Source organism: Herpailurus yagouaroundi, unplaced genomic scaffold (genome assembly GCF_014898765.1).
Source record: "Herpailurus yagouaroundi ecotype Mexico unplaced genomic scaffold, PumYag 67793, whole genome shotgun sequence".
Lineage (NCBI taxonomy): Eukaryota > Metazoa > Chordata > Mammalia > Carnivora > Felidae > Herpailurus > Herpailurus yagouaroundi.
In genome coordinates this window covers 25,599,048-25,618,937 of record NW_024420586.1, presented here as the reverse complement: position 1 = coordinate 25,618,937, position 19,890 = coordinate 25,599,048, and the positions used below count along the sequence as shown (strand labels likewise).

At 51.7% G+C, this 19,890-nt stretch overlaps 2 protein-coding genes and 1 long non-coding RNA gene across 10 annotated transcripts in view; 1 reads left to right on the top strand and 2 right to left on the bottom strand.

Moving 5' to 3' along the window:
* Positions 1 to 675: 675 nt before the first annotated feature.
* On the bottom strand, positions 676 to 14,275 carry CCDC22 (CCC complex scaffolding subunit CCDC22). Its single transcript, XM_040468877.1, has 17 exons — positions 14,063 to 14,275; positions 12,778 to 12,955; positions 7,747 to 7,879; positions 6,874 to 6,980; positions 6,662 to 6,728; positions 6,375 to 6,553; positions 4,390 to 4,584; positions 3,786 to 3,848; positions 3,582 to 3,701; positions 2,918 to 3,037; positions 2,711 to 2,827; positions 2,502 to 2,603; positions 2,309 to 2,416; positions 1,936 to 2,031; positions 1,630 to 1,689; positions 1,476 to 1,550; positions 676 to 1,039 (listed from the first exon to the last, which is right to left on the bottom strand). Exons 1-17 carry the CDS (start codon positions 14,110 to 14,112, stop codon positions 926 to 928), a joined length of 1,884 nt encoding a protein of 627 aa, XP_040324811.1. The 5' UTR covers positions 14,113 to 14,275; the 3' UTR covers positions 676 to 925.
* A 1,333-nt stretch (positions 14,276 to 15,608) lies between these two features.
* Positions 15,609 to 19,890, top strand: part of CACNA1F (calcium voltage-gated channel subunit alpha1 F) — a 25,052-nt gene continuing 20,770 nt past the window's right edge. For all 8 annotated transcript variants that reach the window (XM_040468869.1, XM_040468868.1, XM_040468870.1 and 5 more), the window contains exons 1-6: positions 15,609 to 15,687; positions 17,374 to 17,626; positions 18,248 to 18,353; positions 18,577 to 18,716; positions 18,960 to 19,102; positions 19,186 to 19,338. In XM_040468869.1, the coding sequence (XP_040324803.1) occupies positions 15,663 to 15,687; positions 17,374 to 17,626; positions 18,248 to 18,353; positions 18,577 to 18,716; positions 18,960 to 19,102; positions 19,186 to 19,338 (820 nt within the window). In that variant the 5' untranslated portion in view covers positions 15,609 to 15,662. The remainder of the gene's footprint in view (positions 15,688 to 17,373; positions 17,627 to 18,247; positions 18,354 to 18,576; positions 18,717 to 18,959; positions 19,103 to 19,185; positions 19,339 to 19,890) is intronic.
* Positions 18,873 to 19,890, bottom strand: part of LOC121026064 (uncharacterized) — an 18,886-nt gene continuing 17,868 nt past the window's right edge. Inside the window, exon 3 of the long non-coding RNA XR_005788249.1 lies at positions 18,873 to 18,883. This is a non-coding gene — a long non-coding RNA (uncharacterized LOC121026064). The remainder of the gene's footprint in view (positions 18,884 to 19,890) is intronic.

The window sequence follows — 19,890 nt, the reverse complement described above, 5'->3', positions numbered from 1 at the left end:
ACCCTGATCCTCAGCTGACTTACCCTCCTAGATCATATGCTCTGCACCAAGGCTGCTCACAGAGGCCTGGCTTCCTACAAGCTCTTTAGCCAAACTGAGCCTTTGCAACCAACCACACACATGGCCTGCCTCAGTCACTCTCCCAGATGACCCTGGGGGCTCAAAAAGACACACAGACAGTCACAGTCCTGTCCCTCGGATGCAATACAAGCACCAAAACACAAAGAGCCTGCCACAGCACACCCAGGCAACCTCAAATCTGCAATCACGCAGACGATCGCACCTGAGCACAGTTCTGTCAGCCCACATACCCCAAAGCACACACCCACAACCATCCTCCAGGCCCACAGGTACAGGGCCACACGGGGTGTGCCCAAGCAGCCTTGGTAGCTTCAGGATCTCAGGACCCAAAGAACCACACAGACACATACCAGTCACACACATCCTCCGGCAGCTCGGAACAAATCCTCTTGGTCACACAGCCCATCAGAACACACCTGTGCATCTCACGTGTGCGCACACCCACACAGCGCCACAGTGGATTTCCTGAGTCCCACATGGGCTTTCACAGCCACACACACACTGAATCACCAAATATACCCCATGCCTCTCCTGTCACCCACCCCACCTCCCCCATTCTGTGCCTTACGTCCCCATCCATGCCTCAGCTTAGACTGCAGTCAGAGCCCCTCATTTATTCAGGATCCAAGGCCCTAACCCCAATAAACTGTAGCCAAATTCCCACACTCTGGATGATCATCCCAGATAAGGGTTGGGGTCAGGTGGGCAGGGGTCTGGAGCTAAGGCCATAGCAGGAGGAATTGCACAGCCAACAGAGGGAATGGCTAGGGCAAGCGCTTGGCCATGGCCCCCAACATCCCAAATCCCTGCCTAAGGCCAGAAGGAGACCTATGCTGGGGGCTCCTCAGGCCTCACGGACCCGCCCCAGGAGGCCAGCGTTCTCCTGGCGAAGGGCTCGGTAGTCCTCGCGGATCTTCTCCAGGTTGCTGAGGGTCTTCTTTCCCATCTCCGTCTCGATCTAAGGCAACGCGAATCGCATCCCTTCAGTGGGCCGGGCCCCCTTTCCAGCTCCTGTTCGCCACCCTGCCTCCATGGAGGCCACTCAAGGCCCCTCCCGTGCTCCCCCCACCCTCCTCCAACAACAGCCTGCTGTGTCCCACCGACAGGCCTCTGCACGTGTCATCTGTTCACCTAAAGCATCATTTGCTATATGGCAGGATTAGCCACCGCATACTCAAGCTGAAGCCCTGGGAGGCAGGTGTGAAGACCTCTGGGGTGGAAACTGAGGCTCAGAGAAGGCCACTGGCCTATGCCAGCTTACACACACACAGCTACTAAGGGGCATGGCTGAGAGTCCAGCCACAGGCTGTGTCCAGTCCCACAGCCTCTCGTGATGTTAACCAAGCTGCTGTCCACTGGCCTGTCTTGGTTTCCCCTCCTACCCCAAGCCTCACCTGCTCCTCAAGGTCTCGAACCTCCCGCATGATTGTGCCTGTGTCCTCGATGGTCTGGATGAGCTGGCTGCAGTTCTGGGGATGGCAGGAGCAGAAGGCTTGCACCCCAACCATGCCCCACCCCAGGCAGCCCCAGGCACGCTTCTCCACTCACCTCATGCAAAGCAGCTAGATACTTGTATGCCTTCCGAACGGCATCATCCTTCTTGGCATCCTGACCAGACAGAAGGGATCAGTGGGCCTCCCCCACGCTCCCCACGTCTACCACCTCCAGGACCGCACAAGGCCACCCTCTCCCACTCCCCTGACTTCATCCTCCATGGCACACAGCCAGGCCCAAGCAGCAGTGCACCTACAAGGCTCACACAGGGCCTAGACCCAAGCCAACCTGTGAGCAGACAGGCAGGCAGTAGCCTAGCAGCGCCCCCCACCCCTCCACCTGGCCCAGCCTGTCCCACACCTTGAAAACAAGCTCATCAGTCACTGCAAATGTCCGGTCCAGCTTCCCAGACAAGGAGTTGATTTCCTTCTGAAGTTCCTTTGTGTCCGATAAGATCTGGTGGAGAACAGTGTAGCCAATAAGCCCATGTCTGGCACAGACTAGCCGGCCAGCTGAGGGCATTTGTGCGCATGCTCTCACATCCAGACAGGGTGTGAGTCACTGCATCGGGCGTGGCTGGAGTGGACTGGGTAGGACCGCTCTGTGTTGGGGTATGGCTACACAGCTCTGCCTTTCGGAGGGAGTGGGGTGTCCATGTGGCCATGCTACACACATCTGCCCCTTGGGCGTGCCTGTCCGTGTGCCCCAACCCTCCACAGCCATGATGGTGCACCTTAGTGATCTCTTCCTTCTGCTTTCGGATGTTGCCCACAATCTCCAAGATGCGCTGGGTATAGGCCAGCCGGGACACGTCTCGAGGCAGGGTCTCCAGCTCTGATACCTAGGTGGGGACACAGCAGACATTCCCCTGGGACCCCCACCCCCACCCACTCCGAACCACCCAGGGCTCCCCATGCAGGCCTTACCAGCTGCTTATAGACCTCCTCCTTCCTGCGGGCCTCTTCGGCAGCTGCCCGTACACTCTGGTGCAGCTCCTGGATCTCTGCCAGCCGCCGAGAAGATTCCAGCTGCCAGGACCCCATGGGCAGAGGGACAGTGAGCAGAGCACAGGGATGGCCCCCTAGGGAGGGACTGAACCTGCCCCCCACATACAGCCCAGGACCCCACAACCTACCTCTCTGCAGTCCTGGAGCTTTCGGAGGTGGCGGTACTCAGCCAGGAGAGGGACCCGGTGCTTTTCCCACTGACCCGCCAAGTGGATCACCCGCTGGGCACTACTCTCTACCACGAGCTAGGTGGGGGTGGTGGTAGGGGATACCCGTCACACAGGCTGGACCCTTCCGACTCCAACCCTCCCACCCAGCCATGGCACCAGCCCCACCTGCAGCTTGGCGAGGTTGGCAGCACCGTCAGGCAGCAGCTCCACAGCCCGGCTCTTCAAGCGCAGGGCCTGCTCACGCTCCGCCGTGCTCAGCTCGCTCTGCCGACACTCGGTCTCCACCTGGCACCCGTGACCCCCACTGCCATCATTGCAGGAGCCCAGCGACACACCACATCCCCCACTGAGCCTGGAAAGCCCTAGCCTAGCCTGAGCCCCCACAGATGACAACACATCCCTTTACCCTCTATTGGCCCCCTGGCCCGTCCTGATTGCCACAGAAACCTACAAGCGGTGAGAGACACCCATAGTCCCCTCTGACCCCTCCACGTCCACAATGGCCCCCAGGAACCCTGACAAGGCCCACCAGCCCCTGCCCACACAGATCTGTCATGCCCACACAGATGCCCACAGATGCTCGCACCCCTCCTGATTCTCATAGACACACACATGGCCTGACTGATGCCCACAGGTGACCCAACTCCATAGGTCCAACCCCCCGACCCTACATCCCTCTCTCACCCCCACTGGTTTTCCTGAATCATCAAGAGCCCACAGGTCCCCAAGGTCGCCTGTGAACCCTTCTAACATCTGCAGACCCCTACAGAGTCCTCTCAGCCCCTTCAAGTCCCTCTAGGCCCCACTGTGACCCAACCCCACCTCCCACCTGCACGAGGCTGATTCCCAGGGTCTTCATGTTGGCTTCAACCTCTTCAATGTTATGCTTCACTCCCTCCAGTTGTTCCCGAAGAGACTCCAGCTCCTGCTCTTGAGCTGCCCGTGTGTCCTGGGAGGCACAGGCCAATTGGATGGGGGTGTCGGGCCCAGCAGGCAGGCAAGGGCCCAGAACCCCCGCCACTGCTCCGCTTACCTGTTCAGGCCGCTGGGAGGTGGCCGGCATGTCAGACACCTGGGCTGCCTGGGCCTCAGGCTCCTGGGGGAGTGAGAAGGGAGTATCCTGACTGTTGAGGAAAGGCCCTGCCCCTCCCAACCCAGCCTTAGCACCCCCTCCAAGTGCCCTCCCTGCACCATCCTCATGTCCACTCAACCACCGACAGCTGTCAGACTGAGTGTATAAGGACCCAGGCACTCTCTGAGACCACAGGCTGGAAGCATTTGCTCATAAAGAAACCTCCCTGACCCTGACAGCTCCCGCCCACCTCCCATGAGAAGGATCAGCACCCTTCTGGGTAAAGGACAGAAGATATCTCCAGACGAGACTGTCTGGGGGAAGCTGGGGTTTGCACAAAGAGCACTCCAACACCCTTACATGGTCTCCTGCCCTCCACCCTCTCTCCACTGAAGCCCCTGAGAACCCAGGGGACCCCTCTGGGTATCCACCCCAGTGCGGAGAGGGCATGCCCATTGGGAACACAGAAACCTGTGTGGACAAAGTGTGCTGTCTGTACACAGAGCAACCCTGTGAGCCTGCCTCGGCCCCATCAGCACGCCGGTGTCCATTGAGACACACTCACGGGATGGAAGGTGAACTTCTCTGAGTGTGTGAAGCGGGAGCCCTTGGAAGCACCAGTCCTGGCTCCAGCACCCCAGGCCTGCAGCAGCTCCCCCAGGTCTCGGGCTTGTGGAGGGGCCCCTGGCCGGCCCCAGGTGTGGCGCAGATGCTCAGCCAGGTGCTTCTGTAGCCGCTGCCGCTGAGCCCGTGTGTCCTCCTGGAAACAGATGGCAGGGCAGACAGGGGGGCGTAGAGGCCCACTAGGCACCCAAGGCCCTGTCTCCTCCAGGGAGCTGCCTGACAAAGTGCTACCAACCAGTCATGGCCACCCAGTAGCCTCTCCCACCGAGGGGGCCCAGTCCCCCTCTCCTGACCCACCGGTCTGGGAGCTCCCCAAGGACAGGGTCCTCTCCTCACAGCCACACTTCTCTCCACACCAGAAGAGCAAATCAGTAGCTCCCAAATAAGAGAGGAACATTAAAGGCTATGTGGGGACAGAGCAGAGACAGAGAGCCAGAGGTGCTGGGCAGAGAAGCAGGTAGACGCAGAGTGGAATGGGGTGGGGGACAGAGGTAGTTTTGAGACAACTGAGGAAATCTGATTACAAACTCAGTGACAGTATTAAAAGATCATTGTTAATATTACTCAGTGTGAAAAAGACCCAGTGGTTACTTTAAAAAGTGAATGCCTGGGGCGCCTGGGTGGCGCAGTCGGTTAAGCGTCCGACTTCAGCCAGGTCACGATCTCGCGGTCCGTGAGTTCGAGCCCCGCGTCAGGCTCTGGGCTGATGGCTCAGAGCCTGGAGCCTGTTTCCGATTCTGTGTCTCCCTCTCTCTCTGCCCCTCCCCCGTTCATGCTCTGTCTCTCTCTGTCCCAAAAATAAATAAATGTTGAAAAAAAAATTTTTTTTAAAGTGAATGCCCTTATGAGTTAAGAGATGTATACTGCAGTATTTAGAGTTGAAATGGCATGAATACTGGGATTTGCTTTAAAATAATACTGAAAGGGGGCACCTGGGTGGCTCAGTCAGTTAAGCAACTGACTCTTGATATCAGCTCAGATCGTGATCTCCTGGTCATGAGATCGAGCCCTGTGTCGGGCTCTGCACTGAGTGTGGAGCCTGCTTGGGATATATTCCCTCTCTCTCTCTCTCTCTCTCTCTCTCTCTCTCTGCCCTGCACCCATGCTCTCACTCAGTCTCTCAAAATAAATAAACATTTTCTTAAAATAAAATAATATTAAAAAAAATCGGGGGAGAACAGATGAAGAAAGATTGGTGAGACGCTTATAGTTGAAGGTGGATTACAGCTCCATAAGATTCATTAGAATATTCTATTTCTGTGTTCGAAAATCTCTGTAAGTTTCAAAAAGATGGACAGAAGTAAAGATGGAACAAGTGGCAGTGGGGGAGGCAGGGGGCAAACAGAACAGTTACAGAGGTGAACAGATGGGAAGGGGAGAGACGCAGTACAGACATGAGGAGACAGACAGAAGGGTGGGAAGGAGGGGTGGCAAAGCCACAGAACAAGAAAGACAGTGACCAGAAAAGACAGTGCAGAGATCTAGGGACAGAAAAAAATGAGTATTGGTGACAGTGGCAGAGACAGAGAAAGAATGAGACACTCAGGGGTGGGAAAAAGGTAGTAGAAACAGGAAGGAAGGGGGCAAGTTCTGACCATTCTGGTTGTTGGGAGCCTACACATGGTTCAGTCAAGCACTAGCCTGAGCTGGGGGGGGGGGGGGCCCCCTCCTATCAGCTTCTGTATCTCAGAATTGGAAACCAAGGCTCTGGGGAGGGATACTGACTTGTCCGAGGCCCACAGTCTTTCTGGCTCCAGTGTTCTCTCAGGGGAGGAGCCAGGGAGGTGCATGCATGCAGAGGGGGGATGATGAAGGACAAAGTGGGGAAAGGAGGGGGCAGAGGACCAAGGGAAGCTGAGACGGGAGCAGCAGGAAGCAGCCATGAGCAGGAGCCCTGGCAGTGGGGAGCCAAGCATCGGGCAGTACCTGGGTGGGATGGCGTGGTGCCCGGTGGACCCAGTCCTCATCCCCAGGGTGGTCCCGGCCCATGTGCTGGCAGAGCTGGATGGCATGGCATTCGAGGAGTGAGGCCACCCTCCCAGTGGGTTGGGGCACCTGGGTGGGGGCTGGTAGCAACAGAGGACTCGCCTGGAACTCCCGGGACTCTGGAGGCAGGAACATAGTCAGCTAGCCCTCCTGCCTGGCCACCTGGCCATAGGGTCAGGCCCACCTCTACCCTTCTCTCCAGCCCCTCTCTGCAGCTTCACACTTACCTCCTCTGGAACTCAACTCAGACATGGCCAGCCTGGTAGTGTGGAAAGGCTTCTGGGAGGCAGAACCCTGGTGGGAGAGCAGAATCAGAGCCTCCATGATGAACTGTTATAGGGGCACTGGTGGGAGGGGGGGTCAAAAACCTGAGCCCCCTGGGGTGGGGGGGCAAGCTAGGGATGAGCAACACCGATATGAGTTGGGGGGGGGGTCCCACCTGGAGGTGCTGTAGCTTGGGAGTGCGAAGGAGGGGAGGGACCCAGGGCAGGGCCAGCTGGTCCCGGATTTGGCTCCCGATGGCCCGGAGAAGGATAGCTGAGTCACCTATGAAGAGTGGGGAAGGAGTATCAATCAGGTGACAGTGCCACAGTTCCAAAAATGCATATGCCAGGAAAGCAGCCGTGGCTCCCTGACCCCATCCCAGAGATGCAGATCTGTCTAGCTGTGGTTCTCACACTTGGCCATTCAACACTAACTGAGCACCTACTATGGACCAGTCACTGTTCTAGACTCTTGGGATCCTTCAGTGAACAAGCTGATAAACATCCCTGCCCTCATGGAACCAGCATGCTGGTAGAGGAGAACATGACAAAGGTCATGAGTACGATACAGAAAACTGTCGGATGGTGATCCAAGAGGAGGGTAAAGACTGCAGAGAGGAGCATGTCATTTTAAACAAGGCAGTCTGAGGAGGGCCTCCCTAAGGGGACATGTGAACAAAACCTCTAAAAGGTAAGGGGGTGAACCAGGAGGATATCCAGGGGAAGAATAATCTGGCAAATACAAAGGCCCTGATGCCTGGAGTGGCTGAGAAGCACCAAGGAGGCCCATGTGGTTGGGGGGGGGGGGGGGCAAGGAGGAGGTGAGGCAGAGAGGACCCTCCCAGAACAAACTCCCCACCTGGGGCAGCCCAAGCCCAGACCCCCTTCCCCCTGCACTGCCTCCCCTCCCCCAGCCCCAATCTTCCTCTCCTACCCAGCTCTCCCAAAGACACATCCCACACACACCCCCAACCTTTTTACCACCTCCACCTCTCTTGGCCCCTCTGCCACACTCTTCTTCACCCCACCACGCCCTGGGCACCCCATACCTGCAGGCTGATCTGCATCCTCAGAGGCATCAGAGGGCAGACGCTCAGCCAAGAAGAGAAGTAGATCCCGGAGATCAGGCTCACTGGGGTAGAGGAAGTTCTGATAGCCAAGCTCCAGCGGATAGCCCAGGTCCTGGGGGTTGGGGAGGTAGCCTCTATTAGGCAGCCAGAATCCTCCTGCCCTGGGAACCCTGGGCCTAGACCACAAATGCTCCCACTCTCTCACCAACCACTACTCTCTGAACTTCCCCTTGGCTCCCCAAGGCTTCCAGACCTCTGAGGGAAGCCACAGAGTGATTATAGTCAATGCTACAGAGAGCAAGAAATAAGATTAAAGCTCTGGCCTAACTATGAGCCAAAATCCAGAGGCCATAAAAGAGAAAATGAATATTTCTGAATACATGAAAAGAAACAAAAGTTTTTAATGTTTATTTATTTGTTTTTGAGAGAGAAAGAGAGAGAGAGAGAGAGAGAGAGAGAGAGAAGGAAAGAGAGAGAACAAGAGCAGGGGAGGGGAAGAGAGAGAGAGGGTGAAAGAAAATCCCAAGAAGGCTCCTTGCTGCCAGTGCAGAGCCTGATGAGGAGCTTGAACTCACGAATCACAAGTTCATGACCTGAGCTGAAATCAAGAGTCAGACATTTAACCAACTGAACCACCCTCGTGTCCGAAACAAAAATTTTAAAGAATATAATTACAAAGTCAAACAGTGATGACAAGATGGAAAAAAAATATTTGGAGTTCCTATCACACACAAAGAATAAATCGACCTAGTAGATTAAGAGTAAACAAGCAGGGGCCTGGGTGGTTCAGTGGGTTGAGCATCTGACTCTTGGTTTTGGCTCAGGTCATGATCCCCAGGTCATGGCATCGAGCCCCACATCGGGCTCTGCTTGGGATTCTCCTTCCTTTCCCTCTGCCCCTCTCCCTGACTCATGCTTTCTCTCTATACATAAATCTCAAAAAAAGAAAACAAAAACCTGAAGCAATAAAAGACTGGTAATACAAGAGAAAAATTGGCAAAAGATAGGAACAGGCAGTTCACAGAAAAAGAAATGAAAATGGCCCTTAAACATAGGCAAATATATCCAACCTTGCTTATAAGAAAGACACAAACTGAAAGCACATTGAGAGATCTCACACAAGCATCACCGACCCGGGACCACCTGATGTTCTCTTCTCCAGGTGCACGCTGGGAGGGAGCCCCCATTGCTCTGGCAGTGTTCCTGCCCAAAACCTGCATCTAATCATCAGAAAACACTCTGACCAACTCAAATCATAGGGCATTCCATCCAACAGCTGGCTTAGACTCTTCAGAAACATTCCTCATCACAAAAGAAACAAAGAAACAAAAACAAGGGAGGACTGTAGGATGTGTCTGATTAGAGACGCAACAGTGAAATAAAATGTGTGATCCTCGATTAGATTCTACAGGTTTAAAAAAAAAACGCTACAAAGGATATTTTTGGGGACAACGGGGGATATTTGGCCACGCACTAGGTATTAGATACTGGTATTTTAATATATACTGTCAATACTAATATATGCTATCAATATTACATTTCACGGGTGTGATCACAACATTGTGGTTATGCTGGCAAATATCCTTCTACTTAGGAGCGGCATGCTGAAAATTTTAGTGTCATGCTGTCTTCCACTTTCAAATGGCTCAGCAAAAAAAAGTGTGTGTGTGTGTGTGTGTGTGTGTGTGTGTGTGTGTGTGTGCGCGCGTGCGCGCGCATCTATATACAGAGACAAGAATGGAGCAAAATGTTAACACTATAGGAAACTAGGAGAAGGGTATACAAGGGTTATACAGGGGTTATCATTCCACTTTTGTTTTTCTTTAAATTTGAAAGTTTGTCAAAGTACAAAGCTGAGGAGAAAAACTATACTGAGATGCCATTCCTCACCTACTGAACAGGCAAAAATCAGTGGACAAGGCTGTGGAGAAACAAGTGCTCTCTCCTACACTGCTGTTGGGAAGGCCAAAATTAAACAAAGCCCAGGGAGGGCAATTTGGCAAAGTCAAACAAAACAACACACTTGATTAATTTACAACGTAGCGCCAGTAACTCATAGAGACTTTCCTCAACACAACAGCCAAACTAACGAAAAAGCTGCTAAAGAAGACATAAAAAGGGGCAGAGACCTGGAAAGTGAAGGGCTCTGAAAAAAAAAAAAAACTTCACGTGGTTCAAAGATGACCTCAAGTCGACCCTCCTGACAGTTATAAGAGGGCCTTTTCTCCCCAGCTTCAAACCAGGAAGCAGGCTTTTGGTTTTGCTTTTTCCCTTCCAGACTCTGCAGAGTATATAGATGTGCTCTCTGGAGAAAAACCACCAGGAAACAGAGAATATGAAATGCCACGAAAAGGAAGGACAGGCTGTCTAATCATGTTAAATAAAATGCTCCGAGTGGATCACTTTCTGATACAGGTGTTTTAGACTATTTCAAAGAAATATGCTCTCGACTTGCTTCATGGTTTGTTATGCACCTTAGACAGTTATTAAGTTAGGTGGAAAGGACTTTTAGTATGAGTCATGAACCATTGCTTATAACCAGAAACTGGGCAATTAAAATCTCTTTAATACGAAAAGAAAGAAAGAAATGAAAAAGAAAGGGGAAAGAAGTATATTCACATTTGCTTATATCTGCATTAAAAAAAAAAAGAAGAACCAGAAAGACACACAAGAAACCAATCAAAGTAACTCCCTTATAGCAGACAGGCAGGGTAATGGGGTGAACAGTCTGGAATGGGAGCCTCAGCCAGGTATCATGTTCCTTCTGTCATACCTTGGAGATCCCTTTTACCCCTTCAATAGCTAACCACCTTTTACTTGGTTAACACTTCTTTAAAAAAATTTTTTAACGTTTATTTTTGAGAGACAGAGAGAGACAGAGAATGAGCAGGGGAGGGGCAGAGGGAGACACAGAATCCAAAGCAGGCTTCAGGCTCTAAGAGTCAGCACACAGCCTGACACAGGGCTCAAACCCACAAACCGTGAGATCATGACTCCAGCTGAAGTCGGACACTTAACCAACTGAGCCACCCAGGCGCCCCTTGGTTAACAATTCTTTATATCAAAATTTCCCTGTTCCAACTACTGCTGGGGTTTCTATCTCCAGACTGGACCCTGTCTAATAAAATGACCTACTCAAAACAATAATTTGTTAGAAATTTTTATTTTTATTTTAGAAGTAATTTTCCAGGCTTTGGTATAAAAAGATCGGAGTTAAAATCCATCCACTGCTACTTACTGGCTATAAAGCCTTGGGCCAGTTATTTAACCACTTGGAAACTCAAGTTCCCTAGCTGTAAAATGGGGCTGATAGTACTTTCCCTATGTGTCTGCCTTAAGAGATCAAAGGCCCCATCGGGGTTCTGGGTGAGGACTGAGACACCGGCCCAGAAAGCCTTTTTCTCTGCCAGAGTTGCTGTTGGTCTGGAGCTGCATGGGCTCTGAAAGCAGACTTCCTGGATCCAAATCCAAGTTTTGCCTCTTCCCAACCTTGTGACCTCAGGCAAATCACTTAATTTCTTGGTGCTTTGCTTTCCTCATCTGAAAAAAGGGATACCAATGGTATCTACTTCTGAAAGTTGTCGCAAGAATTAAGTAAGTTAACATCATGTCACCACAGTGCCCAACACAGGGCATACACTCAGAAAACATCATTATTACCTGCATGTGTGTGTATTAGGTCACAACATAAGGTCACAGTCAAAAGAGTGTGAAAACCACTGGCTTTTAAGCTATCTTACTTTGGGTTCTTTCCGACACCTGCAATCAAAGAGTTGTGACTGATATAGAAACTCATTCCAGGAGTCAGGTGTGTGAAGTGATAGACACCAAACTATGGAGGTGGCTGAGTGGCAGAAAGTGGTTCCAGGCATGGGGCACACGAAGAGGCAGACAGCCGAACATGGAAGCATCCAGCTGGGTTAGAAGAGACCTTTTCTGCCTACTGCAGGCAAATGGAGGTTCTGGGGCCAATCGAGGGTCCCTCTTGGCCACACTCTCTGCCCCACGCTAGAGAGAGTGTAAGCGCAGGTAAGCCAACACCAGATCCAGTGAGAGGCCACACAAACAGAAGAGAGGAACAGAGAAACGGGGGAAGCCAGATCCCCAACTCCTCCTCAACATCACTGTGTACTGTCCTTGGTCTAAGAGAACAGAACTTCTCCCTTAAAAAGTGTCCTCCTCGAGAAAACAGCTCCAGGCCAGGGGATAGATTGCCGGGCTCGAGAGGGCACCAAGGGCCCCAGAGAGAAGAACCTGAGAACCCCCAAGAGCAAAGTGAACCTGAGATCTAAGGGAAGGACAGAGCCCCACAGCCTACTGTTAAGAGATAGACACTACGTAAGCAAGGTACAAACTCAAGAAACTTGACCGCCCTGTCCCCAGAGGCTAAATGGAAATTTTCACCCTACCACCATATACTAGGTCTGTTTGGCCATGTTTACATTCATTAAAAGCCATAGGTTGCTGGGATGCAAGCAGCCAGATCAGGCCTATCTAAGAAGAGTAAAACCACTTGCACAAAGCTTATTATATCCAGCTTTTTACATATCAGCTCATTTTTAATGCTCATAGCAACCCTATGTGGTGGGTACAATTCTTATGTCCATTTTGCAAGTGAGGAAACTGAAGCCCAAAGATATTAAGAGACTAACCCAAAGTCACAGAGCCAGCAAGCTAGGAGAAATGACATTACTCAGAGCCTCTTGGTGCTAAGCATCACAAACTAGATCAACTCATTTAATGCCCATAAGGACTCTACTTTTATCATCTCAGTTTCACAAATAAGGAAACTGAAGCCCAGAAGGGTTACGGTAAAACAGTTCACAAGCAGTATAGTGAGGGTCTGAGCAACTTGGACGGTTTGACCATAGACCCAACATCCTTAACCACTAATGAACACTAAGCCACCAGGGGAGGTGTCAGAGAGGAAAGGCAAGAGTTTCAAAGGAACTTAGTAACTTTGTGAAGGAGGAAGGAAGAGGCTGTGTGTATTGGGAGGAGGGCACTCACCATGCAGGCCTGAGCCAGGCTCATGGCCAGGCGGAACCGGGCGGACATGGCCAGAGGCAGCAGAGGACTGAGGCCAGAGCCCACAGCAGGATTGATCACACGCAGACAACGGACCACAGCTTCTACAACCAACTCCGTGGTGAAGGCTCGCAGGGTCTGCACATCTGGAGGAACTGCCCTGAAAAAGAAGGGAGCAGGCTCAGTGTAGGAAGTAGCCAGGAAACGGGGATCATGCTGGGCCCTGCTGCCTTCTGGAAGCATTAGTATCAGGTGGGAGTAGGGAGGATGGCCACATTTCAAACAGGTCCTAGGTGTTGGTGACTGCAACTTCCATTTGGAAAACTAAGAACTGGGGAAGTCCTTAGGTCCTAATGGTGGACGGAAGGGATCTGAATTCAAAAAAATCTCAAATTTCCTTATGATTAAAAGTCTTAAATTTCTGGGGTCTGGGAAGGGCAAGGGACCCAGGCGGCATGCTCTCTGGGTTTCTGGATTCCCAGGTATCATGTTCCCTGCATGTCAGGGGCCCCTAGATATTGAGCTCCTGGAGTTTTGAGACTAGATATTGGGAGGCCCAGGTTTTCAGGACTTCCAAACTTCAGGGTCCCTAGATGTCAAGATCCCTGGATAATAAGACCTTCTAGTTTCAAGCAATCCAGACATAAGGCTCCCTAGATATTGGCACCCTGGGGTTTTAGGGGCCTCGAATACAGAAGTCCTTGTGCGTCAGGGTCACTAAGTGTTGAGATCGCCAGATTTTAGGATCTGGGGATTTAAAAAGCCCAGGTGTTGGGGAACAGGGTTTGAAGGTTCCCAAGTATCCAGGCCCAGGGTTTTTAAGTGCCGGGGTCCTGGGTGTTTAAATTCCCTGGTACTCAAAATACAGGTGGCTTAGATTTTCCCGGTATCAGGGTCCCAAGGTATTGATGTCAAGATCCACAGATTTCAGGGTACTGGGTCTTGAGGTTCCAAGGTTTTAAGGTCTCGAGATGTCTGGATCCTGGAGTTTAGTGTTTACCAAGTGTCGGGGACAAAGGGTTTGGGAAGCCCCTGATGTCACAGTGCCTGCGTGTGTGTGTGTGTGTGTGTGTGTGTGTGTGTGTGCGCGCGCGCGCGCGCGCGCGCACGTATGTGTCTGTGAAAGGGACCAGGGGTGTCTTAGGGTCCTGGAAGTTGGAACCCTGGATATCAACGTCCAGGGTTTTAAGGTTCCCGGGTGACTGGGTCCAGAGTTTTGTAGCCCCGGATGTGGGTATTTAGGGGTGGGCGGGGGCTGTGTCCTTACGTGCCGGCCTGGCGAAGGGAATGGATGAGGATTCGGTCCGCCTCCTCCATGATGGAGCCGTGTTCGAGTCCGAGGCCGGGTCCAGGGCCGGGTCCGAGCAAGAGAGGCGCGGCTGTAGAAATCCCGCTCGGCACTCGCGGTCCAAGGAGTGTCACAGGCTGCGCGGGGACAGACGGGAAGTGTAGTTCCGAGAGTGAGTGTGGCGCACGCCGGACGCCTGGCGTCCTGGTGCAAAGGTGCGTATGTAGGCTTGAGTGTGCAATGGCTGCTGGGACTTGTAGTTCTTCCGCTTGCAGTCCGGGGGCGGTGGGGGGGGGGGGGTTTCTTCCAGGGAGGCAAAGAAATATACCTTGAGCGAGAGCGAGAGCGCGAGCGTGTGTGCCTTTGTACGCGCGTGCCCGTGCGCATTGTTCAAAAAAGGGACCAGCCTGAGAGCGGCTTCCTGACACGTACGTTCAAGGCGGCATTCATCTTACCATTGTAAAAGTGTACAAGTTAAGGGCTGGGGCTTTAGCGTAAAGCGGCTACGGTTGAATCTTAGCTTTTTAGCTCAAGTCTTTAGCTCAAGTAGCTAAACGGTGGGCAGGTTACATAACTTCCCTGTGTCTTAGTTTCTTCATCTAAAATAGAACTATCACTATACCTGCTTCCTAGGATTAAAACAATTAATTTCATGTAAAGCATTGTTACCGTGTACCTGACACATAATACAGTAGCAAAGCATTACATACATTGTAGTCACTAGTATTCATGCATTCTGTAATGCTTTTTTAAATTTGTTTACATATGTGTACACTCCAAAGAATAATTACACAGTAAACATTCATGAAATCCCCATTCATTAAAAAGACCACCCTGTCTCCACTGAGCAGGGTGTGAGCCACATTTGTCACATTTGTCAGGGTGTGAGCCAAATGTGAGCCACATTTGTCATAAATCATGTGGACATATATGTGGGGCTCAGTTTCTGAACTCTGTTCTGTTCTTAATTACTGTAGCTTTATAACAGTAAACAGTAATCTGGAATGTCCTCCCATCTTGTACTTTTTCAAAGGATTTTGGCTTTTCTAGGTCCTTTGTGTATCGATATAGATTTTAGAATCAATTAGTCAAATTCCATGGAAAAATCTTTTAGGATTTCGTTCTGGACTACACTGAATCTCTAGATCACTTTGGGAAGAATTGACATGTTCACAACCTTGACTATTTCTATTAGTAAATTTAACATATCTCTCCATTTGGTTAGGTCCCCTTTAATCACTTGATAATATTTGATCATTTTTTCCCATGGAGATCTTGCCCATACGCATATTGTGTTAGGTCTATCTCTATGTACTTCAAAGTTCAGATACTGTTGGGAAGTGATATCCTTTTTCTTATTTTAATTTCTGACTGGTGCTGGTATGTATTTTACAAAAATATTTTTTAAAAATCAGTGCCATTTCTGTTGCCAAGCCCTGGCCCATAAATATCCTATCTTTGCCCCTACTCACCCTCCCATCCAACCCTGCTATGGCCCCGCCCTGTGACCTTAATCTCTCTAAAGCTGGGGGAAGAGAGGGAGGCTGTGTGCAGATGGCTCTTCAACCTCGAAAGGAGGATGTCGGCATCTGAAGGCGGGAAAGGTGAGAGCAGCCTTCCACCCCTATAGACCCTTGGAGCAAGCCTGGGCTCTGCTCTACCCTCTGTCCCTCTGACCCATCTCCTGCCCAGCAGGACCCCACTCCCGGAGAGCCACCAGGGGATCAGAACCACATCACCCTGTTTCCATCCCATCCAGCAACAAACATAGCCTTACCACCACCTGAACCCTGACTCTCAGCCTGACCTAGACCCTGCACCTATGGCCTCCCAGCCCCATCCACAGCTTTAGTTCCCAGCTGAATCCCGACCCTAATCCTGGCCCCAACCTCTATTTTAGTGCCCACCCTGAGTCCAATTCCAAAGCCAGCCCCAAGCTTAATCCCAACACAAACCTTATCAACCAGAGGGCAAACTCCTGTTAGAGTCTAAACGCCAACATAGATACAGCCCTTACTATGAGCTCTAAATTCACCTAACCTCAGCCCCAATGTCTGGATATCAATACTGTTAGTGAGTAGGTCTCTGACTTTCCAAAAAGAGCACAGATCCATTTTTAAGGACACAGAGAGAGAGAGAGAGAGAGAGAGGAGAGAGAATGAACACTCTTGGTGGTAGTAAGTCATGAAGGCTTGGAGTCAGAAATTGCATAGGTTTGGGGTGCCTGGGTGGCTTAGTCGTGTAAGCATCCGACTTCTGCTTAGGTCATGATACCATGGCTTGTTAGTTTGAGTCCCGCGTCCGGCTCTGTGCTGACAGCTCAGAGCCTGGAGCCTGCTTCAGATTCTGTCTCCCTCTCTCTCTGCTCCTCCCCTGTTCATGCTCTGTCTCTCTCTGTCTCTCTCAAAAATAAATAAAAACATTTTAAAAATTAAAAAAAAAAAGAAATTGCATAGATTTGAATCCCAATTCAGCCACTTCACCAAATCACTTAATCTCTTTTTGCATCAATTTCCTTACCTACAAAATAGGAATAATAGTTGGTGCTAGACATTATTCTGAATGCTAAACTCATTAATCCTTACAACAACTCTAAAATGTAGGTACTCTTATCACTCCATTACACAGATAAGGAAATTGAGGCTCAGAAAGGTTGTGCAATTTTTCCCAAGACTACACACAGCTACCAAGTGGCAGAGTTAGGATTTAAACTCAGACAGCTTGTTTTCTCCAAAGCTTGGGATCTTAACCAAGCCAACCTACTGCCTCACAGAGGCTGAAACAAGGCCATGGGAATTGGGAATGGCCTTAGCTGAAAACCCCAATGCCAAATTCAAATCCCATTCAAACTTAACTTTAACCCTAATCTTGATCCTAATTCTAATCCCAACTCATTCAAACACCCAGTCCTAACTCTAAATCCTATCTCAAGCACACTCCACTCCCACCGGTATTTAAACCCAACCCAGAAGTCCACCACTCGAATTTAACCCTAAATTTGCCTCCAGCTATAAACTTAATCCTACCCCAAGCCAATTTAAACTCCCTACCAAGTCTAACAGCAAATCCTACTTGGAAATGTAACATCACCCTCCGTTCTCCATAAACTCTCTCAACCCCCAATCAATTCCAACACCAATTCTCACCCCTCAATTTTTAACTCAGGCACCCCCCAACTTTCCCTAATTTTACAAGCTCTTCTTCCCCCACACACTGGGATGGGATCAGGAAGGAGGTAGCCATGATTGCCCTAATACCCAGTCCCTCCCTGACTTGGTTTCTCCACACAGACACCATCCCAGAGCCCAGTCCAGCCAATGGGACAGGCCCTGGTCCTGAATGGGGGCTGTGCCCTGGGCCTCCAGCATCAGGGGGTGAAGAAATCAGCGGGGCATCAGGCCTGGGGACCCCTAAGCGAAGGACTCAGCACAGCAAGCACAAGACAGTGGCAGTGGCCAGTGCCCAGCGGTCACCCCGAGCGCTCTTCTGCCTCACTCTGGCCAACCCCCTGCGGCGGTCCTGCATCAGCATTGTGGAGTGGAAGCATCCTTGGAAACCAGGGGCAGCGCTCAGGGGTGAGGGTCACCAGGGTACCAAGAATCAAGGATTAGGCCAGGGCTGGAATGGAGGAGGGCTGAGGTCACTAGGGATCAAGAGTCAAGAATTGGGGGTGCTTGGGTGGCTCAGTCAGTTAAGCATCCAAGTTTGGCTCAGATCACGATCTCACAGTTCGTGAGTTCGAGCCCCACATGGGCTCTGTGCTATCAGTGCAGAACTGCTTCAGATCCTCTGTCCTCCTCACTCTCTTTCCCTTCCCTGCTTGCACTTTGTCTCTCCCTCTCTCCCTCTCTGTCTGTTTCTCTCTCTCTCTCTCTCAAAAAAAAAAAAAAAAGAGCCAAGAATTGGATTAGAGGGTGAGTTGAGAAAGGTGAAGGTCACTGCGGGGAGGGGGAGTGTCAAGGGTGAAAGACTAAATCACAGCAAGAGTTGGGGATGTCTAAGGTTTCCAGGGGGTTCAAAGTCAAAGCCTTGGTCAAGGCAGGGGTTGGGAATGTCAGGGCTGGTTACCTTGGGTCAAGCGTCAGCATTGGGTGGGGAGGGCCCCAAGGGAATGGGGGGATATTCTGAGGCCTATCTGCCTGGGTCCTTGACTATCCACCTGAGGCCCTTCGACATCCTCATCCTGCTGACCATCTTTGCCAACTGTGTAGCCCTGGGGGTCTACATCCCCTTCCCAGAGGATGACTCCAATACTGCCAACCACAACCTGGTGAGGCTCACCACCCCCGCCACCCCCAGCCAGATACAGCCCCAGTAGAACCACACCACAACCTTTCAATCCTCCCCACACCCGCTCCTCTCTGACCCAGATGGCCCGCCCCCATCCAGCCCCACCCTAGGTCCCGGACTAAGCTTCCCTTCCCCGGCCCCCCTCAAGCCCCACCCCCAAATAACTCCCTGCTCTCCCACCTCACCCCCGGCTCCGCCCTCAGGAGCAAGTGGAGTACGTATTCCTGGTGATTTTCACTGTGGAGACTGTGCTCAAGATCGTGGCCTATGGGCTGGTGCTCCATCCCAGCGCCTACATCCGCAATGGCTGGAACCTACTCGACTTCATCATCGTTGTGGTCGGGTACGCGTCTGCGAGGGACACCCCCACCTTAGTTCAACTTCCTACCCCAGGCCCGCTGAATTCGGGACTCAGGGGAAAGTCTGCTTCCGACTGCCTCCATCTGGCAGCCAGAATCAAGAATATTAACGTTTTAAACTTGTTTGCATTTCCAGTTACAGGGACTTGTGCTTTTCCGAGAAGAGAGGGGTGGAGGGAGGGCCCAAGACCGGACCTTTGCCTCCTAATTCCGTGCTACCCCACCAGGCTGTTTAGCGTGCTACTGGAGCAGGGCCCTGGTCGGCCAAGAGACACCCCACATACCGGGGGGAAGCCGGGGGGCTTCGATGTGAAGGCGTTGAGGGCTTTTCGGGTGCTGCGGCCACTGAGGCTGGTGTCTGGGGTCCCAAGTGAGTGGCATGCCCCCAGGGGTTGGAGGTGGGGGAGGGGAGCAGGAGAGGGTTAAGCTGACCCCGCCCCTGGGTCCCCACAGGCCTGCACATCGTGCTTAATTCCATCATGAAGGCGCTGGTGCCACTACTGCACATCGCACTGCTCGTGCTGTTCGTCATCATCATTTATGCCATCATCGGACTCGAACTGTTCCTTGGACGAATGCACAAGACATGTTACTTCCTGGGATCTGGTCAGCCATTCCACCCCTCCCCGGACAAGACACTCCCCTCCACTGGCTACTAGGCCCCACCCACTTCTCCTTGAAACCCACTCAAATCCACGAGACTCCGCCCCCAACCTTAGGCTCCACCTCCAGATAAGCAAGCCCTATCCCTTTACTCAAGACTCTGCCCTCAATCCCAGACTACAACCGCCCCTTTGCTAATAGCTCCTCCCTCTATCACGAGTCTCCACTCACAGGCCAAGGCCCTACCCTGCACTCGGACACCATCCTCCAGGACTGACCCCATATACTCAGGCCCTTCATCCAGACCTCAGCCCGAGCCTTGCCCCCACTCCATTTTCAAGAGACCCTTCCCAATTCACAGGACTCCTCCCCCAGGCTCAAGTCTCACTGTTATTTACAAGATTCCACCCTAAATTTTACAGTTCCACTACCCGGATACCTGTAGCTGGGACTCACAACTTTCCAGTGGTTCAGAATCCTGACCTAGCAGAGTTAGGAGCTTAACCTTGCCCTTGATTTAGAAAAATCTCGAACCCCATACTGAACTTCCCAGGT

What these genes read in the sequence shown, in the direction of transcription:
- CCDC22 (XM_040468877.1), bottom strand. Translation starts at nt 14,112, where the DNA reads ATGGAGGAGGCGGACCGAATCCTCATCCATTCCCTTCGCCAGGCCGGC. An exon ending in AGAAGTTCACCTTCCATCCC is followed by an intron (nt 3,849 to 4,389) that starts GTGAGTGTGTCT and finishes TCACTCCCCCAG; the next exon opens with GAGCCTGAGGCCCAGGCAGC. An exon ending in ATCTAGCTGCTTTGCATGAG is followed by an intron (nt 1,551 to 1,629) that starts GTGAGTGGAGAA and finishes TGCCATCCCCAG; the next exon opens with AACTGCAGCCAGCTCATCCA.